Source organism: Sturnus vulgaris, unplaced genomic scaffold (genome assembly GCF_052056855.1).
Source record: "Sturnus vulgaris isolate bStuVul1 unplaced genomic scaffold, bStuVul1.hap1 Scaffold_87, whole genome shotgun sequence".
NCBI classification, from domain to species: Eukaryota; Metazoa; Chordata; class Aves; order Passeriformes; family Sturnidae; genus Sturnus; species Sturnus vulgaris.
This window is the reverse complement of record NW_028276756.1, coordinates 3,639,221-3,650,266: the sequence shown is the minus strand read 5'-3', so window position 1 is coordinate 3,650,266 and position 11,046 is coordinate 3,639,221. Positions and strand designations below refer to the sequence as shown.

Here is an 11,046-nt window from a genome sequence, read left to right as displayed (position 1 = left end):
GCCTGGCTTGACCTCCCAGGGACCAGATCTCATTTGCCTTCAAAACACTGGGCCTTTGTGCTTTTCTTCCTATGGAATTAAACATATTTTATTTCCAGATGCCCATGGCCAATATTAAGACTCCATCTCCAAAATTCTGTATATCCAAGGATTGTTCCAAGACACAAGATGTTATGAGAGATGAATGGCTGCCCTCGCTTACGGTGGCCACCTCTCATCTTCCAAAACACTTGGACTTTCTGCTTTTCTTTCATATGGAAAAACCCATCCATCTTGACGTGATGTCCATGGCCAAAATTGGGATTCCTCCTCCCAAATTCCGTATATCCAAGGATTGCTCCCAGACAAAAGCTGCCATTCTGTCAAGACTGGCTGGCTCTACCTCCTGAGGGCCAGCTCTCACCTGCCTTCCAAACACTGGGGCTCCATGCTTTCCTTTTTATGGAAAAGACTCGTCCTGCTTGTCCAGGCACAAACGGCCAAAATTGGCATTCCACATTCAAAACTCTCTATATCCAAGTGTTACTCTCAGACAAACCTGCCAGGACAGACAGATGTGGCTGGCCTTGGTCTCTGGTGCTTGTGTCTCATCTGCCTCTGAACCACTGGGACTCGGTGCTTCCCTTCCCATGGAGACCATTGTGACTCTGCGTGGGCTCATGGAAGCCAGGGGCCATTGTGACACTGCAGGGCTTGTGGAACCACGGGGACAACAGGGGTCCTGTGGTGTTCCATGGAACCAAGGGGACACTGTGGCACTGCTGAGCCCCAAGGAACCACGAGGCCTTTTGTGACACGGCACGGCCCCATGGAACCAAGGGAACATGGAACAGCTCTGGCTGGCATGGGCTCCTGGGGGCTGCCTGAGAGGTTCAGATGACCTGGGCATGGTGAGAGCTTCTTCTCCAATGGACCTGGAGCAATGGGGCTCCGTGCTTTCCTTCTCATGGAACAAAACTGTCCTTCACTTACAGCCACAAATGGCCAAAACTGGGATCCCTCCTCCAACATTCTGTATATCCAAGGATTGTTCCCATATGAAACTTGCCAGGACAGACAGCTTTGGCTGGCCTTGGCCTCTTGGGGGCCACCTCTCATCTGCCTTTGAAACACTTTGGGGCTGTGCTTTTCTTCCCATGGAAAAAAAATCATTCCAGTCCAGGCATCCAAGGCCAAAGCTAGGAATTCATCTCCAAAATTCTATCGATCTAACTATAGCACCGAGACAAAATCTGCCTGGACTGACAAGTTTAACTTCCCTTGGCTTCCTGAGGGCCACTCTCAGCTGCATTGAAACACAGGGGCTGTGCTTTCCTTCCTATGGAAAAGAACTATCCTTCTCTTCCAGGTACCCATGGTAAAAATTAGAATTTGGCCTCAAAAATTCCATCTATTGAAGGATTGCTCCCAAAAAACACAGCCAGGACAAAGAGGTCTGGCTGACCTTGGCCACTGATGAACATCTTTGGCCTTTCAATTCTGGGATTCTGTGGTTTCCTTCCCACAGAAAAGAACCGTACCTCTTGTCCAGGTGCCCATGGACTCAAGCACTTGACCACTGTATAGGAACAAAGGAGCTCTGTGCTCAGTGGAATGGAGACTGAGGACAGTAGAGGAGAGCCCTGGGAGGGATTGAAGATCAGTTTCAGAGATGGTGGATCCTTTTGACATAGAGGAAAACAGCCACAGAAAGAAAGATCTAATGCCAAGTGCAGCTAGGGTGGTCCAGAATTGACATAAGGAGGAAGGAATTTCTCACCCAGGGCAGGGCTGGGGTACAACACATCCCCCAGAAGGAGTCTGGAGCAGCCCAAGGCTCTGTGTGTCCAGGCAGAGGCAGGAAGGAGGCAGAGCTGTCAGCAAAGGAAGGGGCCAGCGAGGTGGGGCAGCCGGGGGATGACGACAGCCTGCAGGGACAGAGGCGCAGGGCATGGACACCGTAGGACAGCCTGGGCTGCAGAGGGCACAGGGATGGGCAGCAGCTGAAAGGCCCTGACACAGCCAACTCCTGCAGCACTTGGGCCATGCAGGCTGGCCCTGGGCCTGAGGCCAGCAGGGGACAAGTGAGCCTTGCTGTGCTGGGGCCTCATTGCCTCCTTGTCCCTGCTCAGCAGCCTGGCAGGGGCCGCCCCATGGTGCTGCCCTTGGCATTGCACATGCCCAGAGCCCAGTGGCCCGGGAAGAGCCCTGAGCAATGAGGGAGGGACAGGATCTGCCTTGCCAGGGGCTGGGGCTCAGCCCTTGGCCCTTTGCATTCCTGAAACACATCCAGGTTTGCTCAGCATCAGAGACACCTTTGCCTTGTTTGTCCCCACCTGTCATCAGTGCCTCCAGTGTTCTGCTCTAACTGGAACCTGGGGACATTTTCATGTGAGTTGTGACCCTCAGAAGAATCCATTAAAACTTCAAGAAACTTTGGAATTTTAATTGAAGTTTTGAGAAGTTTTCTGAAGACACTCTCAGGGACTGATTCTGATGTAAATAGCCCCAAAACCCAGAGAGGGTCATTAAAGTCCTTGTGCTGTGTCTGTGCTGCTGAGCTGGGCCAGGCTTCTGGCCCAGAGGGTGACTGTGGCAATGAAGAACAATTTCAAAAACATTTCTCTGGATGAGCCGCTCCTCTCCCAGCCCAGAAGGGCTGGAGCCCTGCCTGCATGTTGGAATATCCCTGCTCTACAGAGATGGGGCAACTGAGTGGCTTCTTGTTTTTTTAAGATTTTCTTCCTTTATGAGTCTTGTTGAAGGGTGAAACATAAGACGTGTAAAATTCTATTAGAAGCCAAGTTATTTCCTGGTTACAATACCTTAGAAATGCTTTTCAGCCTATTTGCTTTTGCCACACAATGGTGCTAATAATTGTAACACCAGTCACCTATTATTGTATCCCACGTGGTCTTGCCACAGTGCATCTTTCACAGTTTTAATTCTCCAAAATATCTGGTCTTTTTGCAAGGCCATTGTTTGAAACTTGTTTCTAGTTCAGTCTCTCTCTCAACAATGTCTTCTCTCTTCCATGGCCTTTCTAAGTCAGCACACCTTATCTCAGAGTTCGCATCCAGATGTACAAGACTGTGTGAGCTTTCAGTCAGGCTTTGAGAATCCTTCACAAATCCAATTCTCACAGAGCTGGGGTGAACATTGGTGACATCAACTACAATAACCAATAGAACTGAAGGAATTCACATGTGCCTACAAAGGCCTATGGGAGGGAGGAACATCTCGCCATGATCTAGAGGGGTGTTTGTCCTTGCCTGTTGTTGTCCCTCCAGGGCTGAAGTCACAAAGTGTCTGAGCCTCCACAGGAGGAGTATCAGTGAGAGATTTTACCTGATAAAGCACCAAATGATCCATACCATGGAATGGCTTTACAAGTGTGGGAAGGTTTTCAACTGCAGCTCCAACCTCATCACCCACCAGTGCCTCTGCACTGGGGAAAGGCCCTATGAGGGTGGGGAATGTGGGAAGAGCTTTGGGTGGAGCAACAATGTGATCCAGTAGCAGAGGACTCACACCAGGGAAGGCCGTCTGAGCATCCCGAGTGTTTGAAGAGGTTTCAGAACAGGTCTGCTGTCCTCTGCTGTAAGAGAGGAGAGGCCCTTCTGCTTCCCTGACTGCAGGAAGTGCTGCAGCTGCAACTCCACCCTCATCAGGCACCGGAGCATCCACACTGGGGAGAGGCCATAGGAGTGTCCCCAGTGTGGGAAGAGCTTCACCCAGAGCTCTCTCTTGGCCAAACACCAACGCAGGCACCAGTAAGGGAAGCCCTGTGAGTGCTCCAACAGTGGGAAGAGCTTCGTGTGTATCTCCAACCTCATCCCCCATCACAGGAGCCACGCTGGTTGGGCAGAGCCCTGGTGGCCCACATCCCTGGTGATCCAGGTTGGGATGACACCTGGCTGGTGCTCTTCAAGTCCTCCTGGATCCCCATGGGCACCTGGATGAACCCTGGGGCAGGAACATCCATGGGGACTCAGATCAACATTGGAAATTAATTGAGGAGATGATTTTTTGACTTTACAGCCCAAAAAATCTCATCTGCTCTGTCCAGTTGTTTCTTCTGGTGGCATCAAGCAATGCTGGATGATCTTGGAGATCTTTTCCTACCTGAATAATTCCCATGTCAATCCCATCAAAACACCCAGAATTGGAGTACCAATAAAGAGATCAAGCAAAGAGATCTCAAGCTGAATCATTTTACTGGCATTTGAGCATGAATTTGGGGTTCAGGGCAATATTCAGGAGGATTTGGTATTCTGAGACTGCCTGAGCCAAGGACGATGGTGTCACAATCCGCTATTACTACAGAGCGGGGGTCGTGATGGTTCTTTTGATCTTAAAGGTGCAAACAGCCAAAGTGCAGGGGACAAAATCAGTTTATTCAACAGCAGAAAATCAGTTTATTCAACAACAGCAATGCATTTCATCAAATGCCAACAATTCAGTTACGGTAAAGGGGAGAGGTATAGGAAACAAAGTATTGGGAGAGGGGAAGGAAAGAAAAGGGATGGGAAAATAGCTACCAACAGACGAGACGGGCGTCCTCATGGGTCATCCGATAGAGGAGTCTTCATCCGTGGGGAGATCTCAGGGGTCTTCTCCAGGGGGTAGACGGGTCTTCATCAGTGGAGAGATCTCAAAGGGTTCTTTCCAGAGGGTCGCTCTTTTATAGCCCTTCTCCAAAGCGAGTGGCCTCTGGCCAAGAGGTGGGAAGATTTATGGGCCATTGTGTGGTGCTGCAGGAGACAGGTACGGTCAAGCAGTCCTCAGTTGGTACAACACAACCTCTGGTTGGTGCCATGACAGCACAGTCCAGTGAACACAATACACCAGCACACAGTCACGAGCATCCACCTTGGCCAGGCCAGGAAACCATTGTTGGGAGTCAGCCTGGGTGGGGGTCCTCGAGGTCTCCTTGTGACGGTCGGGAGGCAAAATCGAGGGGAACTTCAGACTGACCCTTACAGATGGAGACACTTCAAGAAAGGAATGATGAATGAGCAGAAGGAGCCTGTCCCAGTGTGCCAGAAGTGAGCTAGTGAGGAAAATGACTGGCCTGGCTGGGTATGGAGATTTTTCTAGGCACTCAGGGAAAAATTTGGGTGCATCATATTTGGAAAGAGGTGCAGGCAACTCAGGAAGTGTTTAAGGATGTTATTAAGTCATGCAGAAAGAAAATGTGAGAAGTGAAAACTCAATTAGGACTTAACCTGGCAACTTCTGTGAAAAATAATAGAAAATATTTCTATAAATAAGTTATTAGTAAACTGGCAGACAAGGAGAATCTCAGCTCTTTATTGGATGCTGTGGGGAATAGAGAAACTGAAGACAAGAAAAAGGCTGAGCTACTTAACCCATTCATTGCCACAGTTTCAAACAATTAGACAGGATATCCTCAGGACAAGTGTTCTCCTGAGCTGGTAGATGGGGACAGGGGGAAGAACAGACCCCTGTAATCCAGGAGGAAGCAGCTGGGGACCTGCTGAGCCACTCAGATGCTCACTGGTGTCTCTGGGAACAGGTGGGATCCATCCTAGGGGGATGAGGGAGCTGCTGGAAGAGCTCCCCAAGCTGCTCTCCATCATTTCTCATCAGTGCTGGCTCAGCAGGGAGGTGCCAGAGGACTGGAGGTGCCAATGTGAGCCCATGCCCAAGAAGGGCTGGAAGGAGGATGTGGGGAAGTGCAGGCCTGTCAGCCTGACCTGGGTGCCTGGTGAGGTGATGGAACAGATCACCTTGAGTGCCATCACAGGGCACCTCCAGGATGGCTGAGGGATCAGAGGCAGCCAGCGTGGATTTCAATATCTGCATTGATGATCTGGATGAGGGGATTTAGTGCACCATCAGCAAATGTGCAGATAGCACCAAGCTGGGTGTGAGTGTGGATGTGCTGGAGGGTAGGAGGGCTCTGCAGAGGGACTCAGACACCACTGTGACACTGACACTGCATGGTGTCATGGCACCAAGAAACCATTGTGACACTGCAGGATCTTGTGTCAGCAGGGGTCCATTGTGGCACCGTGCGAACAAGGAGTCCATTGTGGCACTGTGGACCCTTATGGAATTCGGGGGTCCATGTGACTCCATGAGACCTCATGTAATCAAGAAGACAGTTGTGCCACTTTTTGTCCTTGTGGAAACAAGGAGACCACTGTGATACTGCTGGGCCTTGTATAATCAAGAGTGTGACACTGCAGGGACTCATAGACTGAAGGAAACAATTATGACACCATGGTGCCCCATGGGACCAAGAGGCCATTGTGACACTGGAACCAAGGAGAGCATTGCTGCACTGTGAGACCTCATGGAACCAAGGATCCATTGTGACACTGCAGGGTACAAGGATCCAAGGGATTTTGTGACACCCTGGGGCTCCATGGAACCAAAGCAACATTGTAATACTGGGAGGCCTCATGAAATTGTGAGACTCTAGGACCGTATGGAATCATGCTGACATTAAGCTGGGTGTGAGTGTGGATCTTCTGGAAGGTAGGAGGGCTCTATACACGGGCCTGGACAGGCTGGATCCGGGGCGCAAATCCAATCAGAGGTTTAACAAGATCAAATCAAGGCTCCTGCACTTTGGCAACAACAAACCCTGCAGTGCTGCAGGCTGGGGACAGAGTGGCTGGACAGCAGCCAGGCAGAAAGGGACCTGGGGGCACTGATGGACAGCAGGCTGGACATGAGCCAGCAGTGTGCCCAGGTGGCCAAGAAAGTCCATGGCAACTGGCCAGGATCAGGAAAGGTGTGGCCGGCAGGAGCAGGGCAGTGAATCTTCTCTGTACACGGCACTGGTTGGGCAGCACCTCGAGTGCTGTGTCCAGTTTTGGGTCCCCAATTTAGGAAGGACATGGAGAGGCTGGAGCGTGTCCAGAGAAGGGCAACAAGGCTGGTGACGGGTCTGGAACACAAGTCATGTGAGGAGTGACTGAGGGAGCTGCAATTGTTTATCCTGGAGAAGAGGAGGCTCAGGGAGACAAGGTGGTGTCAGGGCACAGGTTGGACTTAATGATCTCCAAGGTCTTTAACAGCCTGGCTGATTCTGTGATTCTCTGAAACCACCCCTGGAGCAGTTGCAGGATGAGCCCTGGGCCTCCTCTTCACAAGGTCCAGCAGCCCAGGTCCCTCAGCTTCTCCACACAGCCCCAAAGCCCATCCTGTCAGTCCTGCAGAGCCTTTCCAGCCTCTCCTCATTGCCCACAACAGGGAGTCCCGCTCCCAGACACAGCAGCCCAGATGTGCCCCCCTGGCCTGTGGTGCCTCTGGCAAGGGAGCAGCACGAGGCACTGCAGGACCCTGCAGACAATTCCTGAAGCACTTGGAGGATGATCCTGCTCCCCAAGGGACATTCCCATGGTGCCGACTCAGGAACTGAAATGAGGAGTGAGGCCAGAGAGGAAAGGGCAGAGATGGGTTGTTTGCAGAGGAGGGTACAGGGATGGGCAAGACGAAGAAATCTAGAAATATTTCTAGCAAGAGTAAAGATAGGAAAGCTGAAGACAAGGAAATGCTCAGGACAGTTTGGGAGTGGCTGCCAGGCAGCCCTGGATCTGGGCAACAACATCTGCAGTGGGACAGGAAACTCACAGCTCATGGGAACAAACTTTCTGGCTGACTTCAGAGGCCACGACAAAGCTGATGGGTTTCCCTACCGTTCCCCAGCCCTTGCTGGCCCCAGGGGCTAATGGCATTTGTGCTCACTCAGCTCCATGTCCCCACAGCAGCACCATGGGGGTGCTGAGCCTGCTGTGTGCAATGCAAACAGGGGCTCCTGAGCCAGTGCTGCCGTGTGTGTGCCTGCAAGGATGCGGCTCCTGTGTGAGCTGGGGGAGAGGCCAGGGCTGCAGAGGGGGGATGTCGTTGGCAGGTGCATGAGGACGCTCTGGGACGCTGCCCTGGGGTGTCCAGTGCACTGGGGATGGATCATCCCCTGCTCTGCTGCTCCTTGCCAGGGTGTCCCTCTTGCAGGGAGCTTGCAGAGCACCAGCCATGCTGTTTGCCCCCAGCCTGCCCACGGCCAGCCTGGGGCTGCTCCCGGGGCTTTTCTGTGCTCAGCATTGGGCTGGCCAAGTGTTGTGGAGAGAGCCTGGCCAAGGAGCCTGGAGCCCCCAGGCCCTGGCCTGAGGCGTCAGTGCTGCCCCAGCAGTGCCCATGGCCTGTCCCTGCTGCAGCCCCGGCACTGCCACCCCCAGGGCTGTGCCTGGCCCCGAGAGCACTCAGGCCCTGCAGCAACACGAGGGCCAGGAGGGCAGCGGGGCAGTGGCACGGGAGCAGCACTGGCAACACCAAGTGCTGCTGCTGCTGCTGGGCACAGCTGCTGTGCCAGCACTGATCTGCCCCAGCTCTGCACACAGGCATTGCTGCTGCAGCTCCAGAGAAGGGAACAAAAGGAGCATCTCTGGAGAAAACTCTGCTGGGAGAGAGATCCTTTAGTTCATTTAAATCCACTAAGTTCACTAGTTCATTTAAATCCACTAAGAGCACAGCACCTTATTTACAGTCTGTGGCCACAGGGAAAGTGGGTCGAAAGACAATGAGAAATGGCATGAACAATGCAATTTTTTAATGGATTATAGTAAAAAAGTGAAACAAAAACAACAATCTCCAAAATAAAACCAACAAGAATTATCAAAGGTGACTTTTTTACAAATGATTTGCAGAAATTGACCATCAGTTTACACTTTCTTGAATCCTCCAGTCATCAGTGTCCACACTGCAGCCTTGAGCTCCTGGTTCCTCAGGCTGTAGATGAGAGGGTTCAGGACTGGAGGCACCACCGAGTACAGAACTGACAGTGCCAGATCCAGGGATGGGGAGGAGATGGAGGGGGGCTTCAAGTAGTCAAAAAAGCCAGTCGTAACAAACAGGGATACCACGGCCAGATGAGGGAGGCAGGTGGAAAAGGCTTTGTACTGCCCCTGCTCAGAGGGGATCCTCAGAACAGCCGTGAAAATCTGCACATAGGAGAAAACAATGAACACAAAACAACCAAAAGCTAAACAGACACTAACAGCAAGGATCCCAACTTCCCTGAAGTTGGAGTGTGAGCAGGAGAGCTTGAGGATCTGAGGAATTTCACAGAAGAATCCCCCCAGGGCATTGCCATGGCACAGGGGCAGGGAAAATGTATTGGCTGTGTGAAGCAGAGCAGTGAGAAAGCCACTGGCCCAGGCAGCTGCTGCCATGTGGGCACAAGCTCTGCTGCCCAGGAGGGTCCCGTAGTGCAGGGGTTTGCAGATGGACACGTAGCGGTCGTAGCACATGATGGTCAGGAGATAATACTCTGCACCAATGAAGAATAGAAGGAAAAAGAGCTGAGCTGCACATCCTATGTAAGAGATGTGTCTGGTGTCCCAGAGGGAATTGTGCATGGCTTTGGGGACAATGGTGCAGATGGAGCCCAGGTCGCTGAGGGCCAGGTTGAGCAGGAAGAAGAACATGGGGGTGTGCAGGTGGTGGCCGCAGGCTACGGCGCTGATGATGAGGCCGTTGGCCAGGAGGGCAGCCAGGGAGATGGCCAGGAAGAGGCAGAAGTGCAGGAGCTGCAGCTGCCGCGTGTCTGCCAATGGCAGCAGGAGGAAGTGGCTGATGGAGCTGCTGTTGGACATTTCCTCACTCTGGGCATTGTGGGCTGTTAAAAGAACACATTGACAAACTGGGAGACAGTTCCTTGACACAATCCTGTAAAATTACATTAGGAATACTCTCAAAACTACTTCTCCTCCTGTGGGGGAACTTGACTAAAAACTTTTATTTTTGATTTTGATTTTCTGCTCCTGAGTTCCTGCCTCATCGTCAGCTTTTTTCTCGACACTAATGCTGAGGAGCCCAGAAGGAAAACAAGGCTATATTTGACACAGTGCAATCTGACCTTCTGGTCCCATACAGCTGCCCTTTGCTTAATATACCTCTCTCTAATTCAAGGTCATCACACTTCAAATGTGCTGGAAAATTAAAGAAACCTTTTTGAAGGCTCTAATTTCAAAACACTTTTCGCTAAACTCTTTTTTTACCCTATACTGATTGAGAGAGAGAGACATACCAAATGTTGGTCTGGCTCTCTGCTGCCTGCAGTTATGCCTACTGGGAGCTGTTTCTCTCTATCCAAGCCTTGTCCCTTCCAGTGCTGCCAGAGCCCAGCCCAGCCCGGGGGGCTCAGCTGTGCCCTGCACACCCCTCCCAGCACAGGGCACTGCCCAGGGCCATCTCCCTGCCAGCAGGGCCTTAAGGGCAGCTCACACAAACTGAGATGCTGCAAGCCAAGGTGCTGCTGCTGCTGCTGTCTGTAGGCACCGGAGTGTGAAGAGGCACTTTGTGAGGGAGATGTGAGGCAGATGTGCTGATGCCCAGGGGGACAGTGCAGGAGTGTCAGTGACACAGACACACCTGACAGCCCCTTTGCCTTGCCTTGAGGAGAAAGCTGAGAGCAGCCCTGGCCATGCAGCACCATCTCCACAGCAGGAGGAATCTGCCCTGATGGGGGTGGCTCCTTGCACCTCCAACTTCTCCCCACATTGCATGGGGAGCTGCCAGGCAGGCTGAGAGCTGTCCCTGTCAGGTGGCACATGGGCTGGGCTGGCCAAGAGCCCTGAGGGCTGCAGGAGCTGCTCTGCAGGACAGCCCTGGGCAGCCCTGGCTGCAGCCCCAGCTTCAGCCCCTGCAGCAGTCCCTGGCAGCAGGAGCCGTCCTGCCCTGTCCCTCTGACGGTACCCAGGGCAGCCCCGCTCTGCAGCACATCCTCCTCCTCCTCCTGCTGTGCCTCAGAGAAACTGGGGGAGTCCTCCTGACACATCCCCAGGCTGTGGGCTGTGCTGGCTCCAGGAGATGCCTCCAGGAGCACAGGGGACATTGCCCTGCACCCACACACTCACCATGTCCAGGGCTGTGAAGATGTTTCCCCAAGTGCAGTCTCAGCTCAATGTCTTCCCAGTCCTGATTGCCTTGAGCCTGTCTGTGCCTGGCTCCTGTGCCCTCAGTGCCTGCAGGCAGTGCCCTCAGCCCTGCTGGGCTGGCAGAGGAGCTGCTCCTCAGCAGAAATGTCTTTTT

At 52.6% G+C, this 11,046-nt stretch overlaps 1 protein-coding gene across 1 annotated transcript in view; it reads right to left on the bottom strand.

The window, feature by feature from the left end:
* Positions 1 to 8,539: 8,539 nt before the first annotated feature.
* Positions 8,540 to 11,046, bottom strand: part of LOC148217326 (olfactory receptor 14A16-like) — a 169,692-nt gene continuing 167,185 nt past the window's right edge. The window contains exon 2 of the mRNA XM_088158733.1: positions 8,540 to 9,631. Within this exon, the coding sequence (XP_088014859.1) occupies positions 8,676 to 9,608 (933 nt within the window). The 5' untranslated portion in view covers positions 9,609 to 9,631 and the 3' untranslated portion in view covers positions 8,540 to 8,675. The remainder of the gene's footprint in view (positions 9,632 to 11,046) is intronic.